Here is an 11,194-nt window from a genome sequence, read left to right as displayed (position 1 = left end):
GTGGCTTTCATTAAGTTCTAGCAGAAGAGATTAACAAAAGGCGTCTTCCGCATTTATGTGGCACGCGGATACCCCACCTCTGGCAACACTGTAAAAAATGTTGGGAATTTTATTAATTTCATTGATGAAGCGGAAAATGTTAAAATTAAAAGAAGCAACAACAAGAAATGGTGTTGATGATTTACATCTTTATTTACAGGCTGCGCAGTATACCTAGCAGATTTCCCCCTCTACCCATTCCTATACACAGACACCCGTTTTCCCCGTGAGATGCTGCGTAAGAAGCCTCACTTTTCTAACCCATAAAAGAGAAGGATATATTTGTTTATATGGCAAGTAAACTTTGTTGGTTTTTTTTTACAATTTTCTTTGTACATTTCGTTACAGCTGCGGCCGTCTGGCCTGCATGGTCCGCCCGGGAAATATTATTACGTCTTCGGTTCAGTTGAACAAGCCGTCGTCGTAATAACCCTATTTATTAAAGTTAAAGTGAAGCGTGAATAGAGTGTTCGCTGGTCAGCCCTGGCCGTGCGCGGGCTGCGGGCGCGTGCGCGCGCTGGAGTGCGGCCCGCCGCGGACGCGGTGCCTCCGCCTGCCCTTGTTGGTCTTGACGCCGATGGCGGTGAAGCGCGGCGGGGCCTCGGGGCCGACGGGGGCCGCGGGGGCCGCGGGGGCCGCCAGCGGCCGTTTGGTGATGATCTTGGGCAGGTTGCTGAACGCGGGGTGGATGATCCCCGGTGGCGGCCCTGCGGGGGCGGCCGTGGCGGGGGCGGCCGTCGCGGGGGCGGCCGTGGCTTGGTCGGGGGCGGTAGGGCGCCCCGTCGGCCGGGCCCCGGGGGGCGGCAGCGGGCCGTCGGGCTCCTCGTGGCGCTGCGCGTGCGGGGCGCCCACGCACCGCGGGAAGATGGCGGCGCAGCGGGCGTTGCCCAGCCCCAGCAGCGAGGCCCGCAGGTTGTCCAGGGTGGCCGAGGCCGGCGTCGACGCCCCCGGGGCCAGGCGGCCAGCCACCCAGCTCAGCCCGACACTACAACGACATGGGCATGGTGGGTGTCAACATTATGGTATTCAACTTACATTCCACGAGTATAAAAGAAATTTTTGTTTTCCATGTATCCCCACTTTTTCAACTTTTCCTCCAGTATAACGCGAGCTTTTCTCACCTCCAGATGGGCAGCCACAGCCTGAAGGGCCCCTCCACTGTCCTGGAGAAGCGGTTGTGCCTGCAGAGCGCCCGGTGCAGGCAGTCCCGGTGGTCCGCGACCGGCTCCTCGGCGGCGACCCCGAGCGACCGGCCGGCGGGTCGCCGGCGGGGGCCCTGGTACACCAGCATGGCGGCGTCGATGGAGGCGAGCACCCGCTGCGCCGCGCGGTTCAGCACCTCGACGGACACGGCCTGGGCGGGGCGGGCCGCGCCGGGCGACACCCGGGCCGCGCGCCGCCGCCTCCGACCGCCCTCCGCCTCGCCGGCGCCGTTGTCGTTGCCGCCGTCGCCTCCCCCCGTGCCCGGAGTCATCTCCATCATCATCATGTTGTTGTTGTTCTGTAGAAGGAACAGTCTTAGCAACCCTTCTATAGGAACTCGGAAAAACTCTGCGGGACATAGGAGTGAAAATCCCTCTTTACTTCATGGTTCCGGAAAACTGGCCACTTTCTTTCCCCGCAGACCGGATACTATCACCTTGAGTTCTCGCGTCTCGCGTACCGGGATCATCATGAGGTACATGATGAGGTGGATGGAGAACGCGCCGAAGGCCAGGAAGGCGATGGCCGTGAGGACGAGGTCGAACAGGTCCTTGATGGACAGCATCTTGCCGTGCCCCTTCTCGTGCACCTCGTGGTGGTGCTCGTACTCGGGGTGCTCGTGGTGCTCGTGATGCTCGTGGTGCTCGTGGTGCTCGTGGTGGCCGTGGTGGTCTTCGAGGTACTCGCCGCCGCCGCCGCTGTACTCGAACGGGTTCCTGTCCTCTGGAAAGGAGGAGACCAAGTGAGACGCCGTTGAGGTAGGCAGCCCAACCTCCGCGGCCGCGCGCCGGGCTCACCTCCGATGCCGTACGCGGGCGCGGCCGGCAGCGCGGGCGGCAGCGCCGGCGAGGCGAAGCTGTTGATGGAGGAGGCCAGGTTGAGCCCCGGGTGCAGGCTGGGCAGCCCGGCGTGCTGCACCGGCACGGACACCGGCAGGTTGAAGGAGGCGGGCGCGATGGCCGGGCTGGGTGCGCTGGAGGCGTGCGTCAGCGCGAACCCCGTCACCTGCAGAGAAGAGGATTGTTAAGAAAATTGCACTTTACAAAGAACCTCTTTCATAGTAACATGAAACGGTTGATCAGTCGGGCATATCGACCGAAAGTCCAACACTTTCATGTCACAGTTGGCGTCCAGTTCGTTGACGCACACCCCCATGTCACCTGGCCCTCACCTCGCCGCCCTCAAAGGTCGCCATGTCCTGCGGCGACACGATGCTCTCGGGCTGGACGGAGGCCTGCGCGATGTTGTCGTAGTGGCGGTATATGTCCTCGAGCAGGGTGGTTCTGGCCAGCCAGTCCTTGTAGGCCGAGGACCCCTCGTCGGCGAGCATGCTGTCCTTGGCGTCGGTGCGGTCGGCGCCCGGCAGACGGTACCCGGGCCGCTTCCGGCGCCGTCGCTTCCGCCGCCGGCGCCTTCGCCGGCGCCGCCTCGGACGGGGGTCGTCGTCCACCCGGGCGCCGACCGGCGCCGACGTCACCGCGGCCGCCTTCCTCCGGAACGCCGGCAGGTTGCTGCGCGCCTCGTCGGCGCCGCGACGCCGCGCGCCCTCCTCGCCGTCCGCCGCCGGGACGCCGGCCGGGTCCGCGTCGGAGCCGTTGGCCGCCGCGGCGCTCCTGCGGGCGGCGTGGGAAAGGAGAGAGGTATCGCGATACAGCGAGCCATTGTGGGAAGGTGGGCTTTGCATTGGCGTGAGAGGCACACCCGCACACACACTGGCAGGCACACACACACACACACACACACACACACACACACACACACACACACACACACACACACACACACACAACCACTCATACGTCGAACTTATACGCCCGAGAGTGGAGCGTTCGTCACTTACCTCTCCCCGAGCTCGTCGGCGGCGTCCTGGCCGGGGAGGCTGCCGACGGCCTCCTTATCCACGACCAGGGTGCTGCTGATGCGCCGCTGGGGCGCCGAGGACGTGAGCGCGGCGGCGCTGGCCGGGCCCTCGTCGCCGTCGCCCGTCATGTCCCCCAGGATCTGCTCCGCGACGTAGCTCCGGCACAGGTACTCGTTCATCATGCGCCTGCGGGAGGCACAGCGTTGAGCAACGATGCCGGAGTGATATCGGAGCGATATCGGAGCGATATCGGAGCGATATCGGAGGGACATCGGGGCGATATCGGGGAGATAGTCTGATCGTCACCTGTGGAAGTTCATCGTGAGGAAGGCGTCGCTCCAGTTGCCCGCGCGCGGCCTGCTGCCGTGGCCCGCGGCGCGCAGGGGCAGCGAAGAGGGCGGCGCGCTGGGCTCCGCCAGGGTGGCGTTGACGGGCTGCTGCTCGCGCAGGAAGAGCGTCCCCGGCAGCAGGTCGGCGCTGAGGATGTCGTTGACGTGCAGCAGCGCGCCGATGGCCAGCCCCGGGCCGAGCAGCGACAGCGCGGCGGCCAGCGCCAGCCTCGGCGACAGCCGCCGCGACCATCTCGGCGACCTTGCGGCGGTGACGGCGGCGGTGAACGGCGGCGGCGTTGCGAAGGGGCGGCGGCGCCCGGGGTGGCGACGCCGGCACGGCATAGCGCTACCCTCCCGGCCAGGGCGCCATGGGGCTGTAGGCCGCGGCCCGGCGGCGCCCGCTCACGGCATCACCTCGGCCTCGGCAGCACGCCGACGAACACGAGCACCTCGTCGACGGCGCGATCGCCGACACGCGTCCGGGATCACACCACCCTAAATCGAACGGTAAGGGTCGCTGCTGCTTGCGGTCCGGAGCGATCGGCGACAACGTCTCGTGTCGTTCGGGTTGGCGTCGCGGGCCACGTCGGCGCGCTAACTGGCGACGCTGGCGGCGTCGCGACCTGCACGGCCGTGCTGTCCCCGTCACTGCCGTCACGCGTCGCGACCCTGGCCGTGGCCGTGACCGCCGCATGACCACACCGTGACCACGCCCGTGACGGGGCGGCGCGACGGGTGTGACGGCGCTGCTGGATGCGTCCGCGGTGCGGAGGCACCCATACTACTGCGCAGCGGGACTCCTCATTTACCTGTCGGAGGACGGGGGAATCTAAATTGCGATCCTCACAGAATGAGGAAGGGCTGTCAAGTTAAGACAAACACACTCACTAAAATATTATGAACTAGTTCGTTCATAGCTTAATGAAATCTGTCAACATGCTCAGCTTACGAATTTTTTATGACGTCAGTATCAACAAATTTGTTCGCACTGGCGTATTATAAAATGCCTAAGCTGAGCATGAGAATTCAGTAAGCTATGAACAAAAAGGTTAATAAGATTTTTAGTGTGTATGTTTCGAAAGAAAAGAAGATTGAAGCACGAATGTGCAACTGGTCCAATCATCAGCTTCTGAGTGTTCGTACCCTGACAATCGTTTCCTTAAAACAAGGATTTTTCTTGAAAGTAGCTATTGAATCAAAATAATTTTCCTTTCATAAAGATTACGACAAAATTACTGATTCATCGTACACTAAGAGCGCCAACCACTGAATCTACCGGCCAAAACTAAACGGGGTAGTGGAGTGGGGGTGTAGAAAAGCCGATCGCCCTCGGGTCGGCCCGAAGCGGCCATGCTCACTGGCCCGAGCGAGTCCGACGCGTTTGTTGACACAGGGTAGTGACATCTTCTTGCTGCTTCTCATCACTATTTACAGTGCGTAGGACGTGACAGTGGGCGCAACTTTGGCTCCTTGCCGCATTCTCGGATGTGGAAAGGAAACATTTAAGACATCCAGCCGTTTGACTTGTCGGTTTTGTTTTCCGTTTCTTTTTGGGGTTAGGCTTTCGACCCGATGCCTCCCTCCTCCCGCGGTAGCAGAAAAGAAATGACGACCACACCGGTAAAGATATCGGTCGAACTGACAGAGACAGAGAAAGAAGTCATTTGGTTCTTAGCATCTGGCGAAGGTAAATGTCCGGTCAGGGAGTGGGACGAGATGACAAAGGCCTGGAATGAATGCGAGAAACAGGTAAGAACTACCACCGTTGTTGCCCTGCTAGCGTTTATACCCAGGAAGCGTGCAGTTGATTTTTCAAGTGCTTGATTTTGTTAAGTACAATGTGCGCGTGTTTTGAGAGCATATTGGTATTGTAACAAGCTGCTTAAATTTTTTTCTTAGAAGTAGCGCATTGTCCTTAAATGAATCAAGCACGTACAAGAAAAATCAAGTGCGATGCAATTTTTTTTTTTTATTATATTTTTTGTGGGAGGGGGGGGGGCGATTGCCTGTCTCCTCAAACTAACACACGATGCTGCCCGCGCAGCCGACGCCGCCGCTGCTACCCGACCTCCCCGACCTGGCGCTCCTCAGGATGCTCTCCTTCCTGCCGTTCAAGGACCTGCTGGCCGCCGTCCAGGCCGTGCCCCGGCTGGGCGAGCTGACGAGCACGCGGACGCACCGAGACCGGCCGTTCTGGAACGGCGACGGGGACGTGAGCGTCCACGTCAAGGACGCGGAGGGGTTCCTGGCCCTGCTGCAGATCGCGCCAGTCCACACGCTGCAAACAAATAGCGGAACCGACGGCGACGTGTCTGGGCGTTTCAGGAGTCCCAGGTGGGTTTCGCAGGACACTGGGGGAAACGAAAGCTTTAAGCGTCTGTCGATAAAGGCTCTCGCAGCCCACAAAGGGCCTGAATTTAGCACTACTTGAACAGGTGCTTAGCAGCACCCTTATTTTCTCAGATACTACGTTGTCTCTTCGGTCAAACGACAGACTCGCTCGGTAACCGGAAGTTCTACTCTACCCTGCTTGCAGCAGGTTGACACTGACCCTGGATACGAGTCCGGCCCGGGCCCGGGGTCCGAGGAACGCCCAGAGAGCCCGCCTCCTGCGGAAGCTCATCGGCCCGCAGGTGAAGCACCTCGACCTGTCGGAGCCGGACCTCGGGTGGCTCTTCGACGGCCTCCGGAACGCCCGCTGCCTGGAGACGCTGCACGTCTGGCACTGGCAGCTGGAGAGGGGAACCACCGTGCTGTGGCCGCAGGAGGTGAGTGCGCCGTGACGACACGTCGTTTCAACTTCAGCTGACGTTGAGGTAAAGTAGGTGGTTCGGCCTGGCCCCGACCCTGCGCATCACCAACTACCACGCTCTTGTCCCACAGGCGGCGCCACTGCCCAAGCTGCACTCAGTGAGGGTGTCCATTCTCTACGGGGCCTACTTTGACCTGGAGATGAAGAGAGGGATGAAGGCGTTCAGTTCGCTGCTGCGAGCGCACAGGTAGGCCACCGGCCACCCCAGCGAAGAAGTGCTGTTTAAAACGATTTTCGCCGCTGTCAAACCGACATCGTTCCGAAATCACGTCGAATCGTTTCGATATCATGTCGATGACGTTTCGGTATCTGGTTCATATCGTTTCGATATCAGCTTAATATTGTTCCGCTATCATCCTGATATCATTTCGCTATTAGCCTGATATCGTTTCGATATCGTTTGAAATGTCATTACTGATCGGAACGTTGTCACCTCGCGAGTGTTAGAACCTATGTCTCTCTCGCAGTGAGCAGCTGCGCTGTGTGACACTGAGCACGAAACAACTCATGCCGCTTCTGGACGACTGCTCCGACAACCTCCGCCGCTTGGACGTGGTGGCCGACGTTGGGTTGGCCGCGAAGCTGCGACCGCTCAGCGGGCTGAAGGAGCTCAGGATAGAGATGCCACCCACGCCTGAAGACGCCCTATATGAGGAGGTAAGCCACGTGACTTTATTTTTTCGACAGTCCCCGAGACTCCGAGACTGTCTCCTGGACCCGACATTTCCTCAGGTGGAGGACCTGCTGAGGTCGTGGCCGGGCCGCCTCGACCGCCTCGAGCTCGTGGGTCTGCGCGATGACCCGTTGGAGGCCGTCCTGGACGCGGGGGAGCTGACGGACAGCCTCGAGCACCTCGTCGTGCAGGCGCCCTCCCAGTTCAACGGCCTGCTCCGCGAGGACGCCGTCTTCGAGCGCCTGCGCTCGCTCGTCCTCTTCGTCCTGCGCGGTACGCCGCCGCTCGATGTGCTCGAGGACATTTGCGCGACCGCCATGCCCGCCCTGGAGCTGCTCGTCGTCGCCAGCTACTTTCCGAAGTCGAATCACTGTTACGATTATCTGTTGAAGGCCAAAGGTAAGGCACTGACCCAATGAGAAGTTAAAATTGACGCGATATCGAAACGATGTAAAATTTAAGAAACTTGTCGGTTTCGGGGTGATTCCTGACGAAACTGGCCATTTTCTGGCAACGATATTGGTCATGAGACCCGCATCCTTGTTGAGCAGCAACCGAGGAGTACGCGGACATGGCGGGGGAGGTGGTGCCGGTGCTGGACGACCTGGTGATGCGGGCCGGGTACCAGTCCCTGCACGTGGTGCTGAGACTCGTGTGCGACTGCGACCGAGACCCGGTCTGCTGCGGGCTGCTCTTCGCGCACCCCCTGGCCGAGGCCGACGGCTGCGCGCTGTGCGCCGAGGCCACCGAGGCCGCCGCCCTGCGCTGCTGCTTCTACACCGGCTCGTCGTGGTCAGCGTCCGAGGTGGTGCGGCGTCAGGTGACGTAGAGATATACGTCCATACGGCTGACCCGCCAACACCCGTGTAACTAAAAATTGTTAATAAATTAGACATCTGACCCGTCATTACGGGAAGATTAAACAGTTTCGTTTCTCCCCCCCCCCCTCCTCACTGGGCTCTGTGACTGACATCTGATCGACACCGCTAACAGAAAACCGTCGGTTTTCGTGTCGAATTTTAATATCAAAGTGGTCCCTGCCATCGACACATATTTTGACCGTCTCAATATCAATTCGTCACCGAGCTGATTTATTTTTCTCACGGGGGCGAGGACGCCGCGGTCTGTAGGGCTCCCGGGTCGAAGCGTCGAAGCTGAGCAGTCACTTCTCGTCAGAGTCAGAGCGCGGTGCGGTGCAGTCGAATATGGGTCTGTTGTTTCTTTGACACTGGTTTGGCAGTCTTTCTCCTCACCTCACCACTTATTTGCGGTACGTCAGTCGGGGTAAAAGTGATCAGTGCGGCCACCGCTGTCAGCGAGCTTACGAGACAACGAGATCGTCGGTAGCAAAATATAAGTTTGCATTTCTATTTTGGGGTTAGGTCGCCATCGTTGACCGTTGACCGGCTCGGGACGGGCTCAGTGCACACAGACTCCCGCCCGTTTGGCTGGTCGGTGGAGGCAGGTTAAAGATGACGACCAAACCATCTCATGTTTCGAACGGAGCGGCCACTGCCATGGACGAACGAGGGCAGATGGTGAGAATGAAAGCACCGGGTTGCCATATTTTTGTCGATTTACAAAACGAAAAACATGTTAGGGTTTTTCGCTGTGTTGTCGATATGAGGAACTTTCCTCTTGAGATGGTTTCGCGTTATCGGTCTCAGAACAATAACGTTTTTGATACTGTCACGACCGATATCGTTATTGTACCGCAGACGCTCCTGTTGCTGCCCGACGTGCCGCTGCTGCGGGTGCTCTCCCTCCTGTCCATCAAGGACCTGGGCTCCGCCGGGCTGGCGGCCGCGCGGCTGGGCGCGCTGACCAGGGCCCACAGTCAGCTTTGGCGAGGGGAGGACCTGTTCGAGAGCGTCGAGGATGTCCTGGCACTGCTGCCGGTCGCGCCACCGGTCGACGCCTTGGAGTTCTCGGAAGTGTGGTGGACGTTGTGTGACGTCAGCCGTGTACTCATCGAAGGCGTCGGCGGGTAAGGAACTCGCATATCCGCGGATCTCGTCGACGACAGCACCGATAACTAACGGTTATACCTTCCTTCTCTACCATAGACTCAAACTGAAGGTGGAGGTTGGTCGCGGTTGGGGAGACAATCGCATCGAATTGTGGACAAGAAGCCTTATCGTCGACCTTGTGCGGCAGCTGAGACACCTCCAGGTGGTAGACATTCAGCTGGGATGGCTCTTTGGCATCCTTCAGGACGCCACCTGCCTGGAGACCCTTAGTGTCCAGGACTGGTGGATAGGGAGCCAGTTCATCGCGGCGTACATCGACAGCGTGTGCTGGCCCCAGGTGAGTGTAGGGTTAGAAACCCTGGAAATTATCGGGAACTTTTCGGGAATTTCCAATCCTAGGAGAGTGCACGTTTTATTCAAAACGATAGCCACATGCAATGTCGGACGAAACGCCGCAACTCTTTCTGTCCCTTTCACGCAGTCCGTAGTGCTGCCCAGGCTGCACTCTCTGTGCGTGATGGAGGTCGACCGGCTCAACCGAGACTACAAGCTGGACGTGCAATACAGCCTCTGGGCGTTTGACTCGCTACTGCGAGCACACGGGTGAGGGTTCGTCTTGGGTCGTGCTCATGCTCATAGTACGTGACTTTCAGGGGGATACTAATACTATGGCGTCCCGAAAGAATGAGGACATCAGGACCTATCCCGGGGGTCCAAATTCCTGTGGACCCTAATAACGGTTGCAGGGCCGCGTAATATTTGTACCCCCTGCGGCGTTCGAAACCCTCTGACTTTGCTGCTCGCAGCGGGCAGATACGCTGCCTCGCGCTGCTGGGCTCCAGAGAGCTCGTGTCCCTCGTGGACTCCTGCACCAGCAACGTCGTCCGCATGGACCTGGTGGCCGACCTCGACATGATCTCCAAGCTGCGGCGGATCTGGGGCCTGAAGGAGCTGGCGATCGAAACCGGCGCGCCCGCCCCGTACGCTCGACAAGGGACGAATGAGGAGGTGGGTACGCGAATCGGTCGACACAGCGGATTGTCAGCAGCCCTCCCCGCCCCAGCCCAGCTCCGCCCTGACTGCTCGGTGTCCTCAGGTGGAGAACGTGCTGAGGTCGCTGCCGGGCCCGCTCCGGCGCCTGGAGCTCGCGGGCTGGCGCGACAAGACGCTGGAGGCCCTGGCGGCTGGCAAGCTGACCGACGTCCAGGACCTCGTGCTGCTGAGCAGCGTGCACGCGGGTCACCTGTCGTGCCTCGGGTCGTGTCTGGCGCGCCTGCCGCGGCTGCGCTCGCTCGCCGTCTTCGACAAGCTGCCCGCAGTCGAGGTGCTCCGCGGCCTGACCCCCGCCACCATCCCCACCCTCGAGCTCCTCGTCGTCGCCGAGTACCAGCCGAAGCGTGACTCCGACGAGGGTCGGTCCGGAGGTGAGACCCGTGATTGTGCTATCGAGCTGGAGTCTTGAGTGTGTGGTCGTGCCAAGCTCATTGCGTCTTGTGCAGCAGCGACCTGGGGCTCCGAGGAGGTGACGCAGCTGGTCGCGGTGCTGCAGGACCTGGTGCGCCGTGCCCCTACCAGCCTGCACGTGGTGCTCCGACTGGAGCTGTGCGACTGCGAGGGCGAGGAACCTGGATCGGAGGCGCTCAGAGGCCGCCTGTTTTTCAGGCACCCCGAGGGCGAGACAGACTGCCCGCTGTGCGCCGATGCTGCCGAGGCCGCCGGCCTTCGCACTTTCTACTCCACGAGATTTCCTCTGACTTACGTTGAACGCGTTCAGGTGCTTTAGTCGCGTGTCCAACTGTCCATCAATTTTCAGATCGTTCCTCGTAGACCTGAAGAATGGTTGGGGGGATAAGAGTCTCGTTATCGTAAACTATTTTTTTTCCCGACTATTATTGCGTGTAGTTTTTATTTTAAGATCAATAAAGGTTTTTCTTTCAACCGTTTGATTGGCTTATATAGGTTGTGTCTGCGTGACCAGGCACTGGGGAAAAGCCCTTATGTTTCATGTTGGTATCTTTTTCATGAAAATGATTAAGGGTGTCACATTGGTCTTGTTTCTATTTATATTATAAATCTTGCATCTTTTACTATCGGGAACCATCCTTCATTTGACTCGTCACTTTATTCTGGAATCGGCCAGTACCATATGGTGGTAACAAAACCCTTCCCTCAACGACGTCAGTCAGGTGGAGCATCGCAGTGGTCGTAAAATGTTTGCACTGCGTGTGGCCACACTGTGACCACGCGAGGGGTTGGGTTTATCGCATTTTGGTGATCTGCATGACCACTTTATGCCCCCCCCCC

At 59.4% G+C, this 11,194-nt stretch overlaps 3 protein-coding genes across 4 annotated transcripts; 2 read left to right on the top strand and 1 right to left on the bottom strand.

Annotated features, from left to right (window-relative positions):
* Window positions 1–168: 168 nt before the first annotated feature.
* LOC113208522 (uncharacterized) lies at window positions 169–4,217 on the bottom strand. The gene is made up of 7 exons (XM_052275419.1): window positions 3,410–4,217; window positions 3,083–3,289; window positions 2,414–2,855; window positions 2,040–2,247; window positions 1,703–1,965; window positions 1,161–1,540; window positions 169–1,024 (listed from the first exon to the last, which is right to left on the bottom strand). The coding sequence occupies exons 1-7, from the start codon at window positions 3,775–3,777 to the stop codon at window positions 517–519; spliced, it is 2,376 nt and encodes a 791-aa protein (XP_052131379.1). The 5' UTR covers window positions 3,778–4,217; the 3' UTR covers window positions 169–516.
* Window positions 4,218–4,616: 399 nt separating this feature from the next.
* LOC113208550 (uncharacterized) lies at window positions 4,617–7,794 on the top strand. The gene is made up of 7 exons (XM_052275420.1): window positions 4,617–5,184; window positions 5,480–5,769; window positions 5,972–6,203; window positions 6,319–6,434; window positions 6,715–6,904; window positions 6,980–7,319; window positions 7,472–7,794. The coding sequence occupies exons 1-7, from the start codon at window positions 5,008–5,010 to the stop codon at window positions 7,747–7,749; spliced, it is 1,623 nt and encodes a 540-aa protein (XP_052131380.1). The 5' UTR covers window positions 4,617–5,007; the 3' UTR covers window positions 7,750–7,794.
* A 189-nt stretch (window positions 7,795–7,983) lies between these two features.
* Window positions 7,984–10,833, top strand: LOC113208553 (uncharacterized). 2 transcript variants are annotated; one of them, XM_052275416.1, is made up of 8 exons: window positions 7,984–8,190; window positions 8,303–8,458; window positions 8,639–8,907; window positions 8,987–9,227; window positions 9,372–9,493; window positions 9,697–9,898; window positions 9,987–10,314; window positions 10,393–10,833. In XM_052275416.1, exons 2-8 carry the CDS (start codon window positions 8,393–8,395, stop codon window positions 10,671–10,673), a joined length of 1,509 nt encoding a protein of 502 aa, XP_052131376.1. In that variant the 5' UTR covers window positions 7,984–8,190; window positions 8,303–8,392; the 3' UTR covers window positions 10,674–10,833. The 2 variants fall into 2 exon arrangements, with proteins under 2 accessions (XP_052131376.1, XP_026281386.1); XM_026425601.2 differs by having other exon boundaries at window positions 7,986–8,190; window positions 10,390–10,833.
* Window positions 10,834–11,194: the final 361 nt, after the last annotated feature.

Source organism: Frankliniella occidentalis, unplaced genomic scaffold (genome assembly GCF_000697945.3).
Source record: "Frankliniella occidentalis isolate FOCC.00 unplaced genomic scaffold, Focc_3.1 Scaffold617, whole genome shotgun sequence".
NCBI lineage: Eukaryota > Metazoa > Arthropoda > Insecta > Thysanoptera > Thripidae > Frankliniella > Frankliniella occidentalis.
This window is presented reverse-complemented; position numbering and strand designations above follow the sequence as displayed.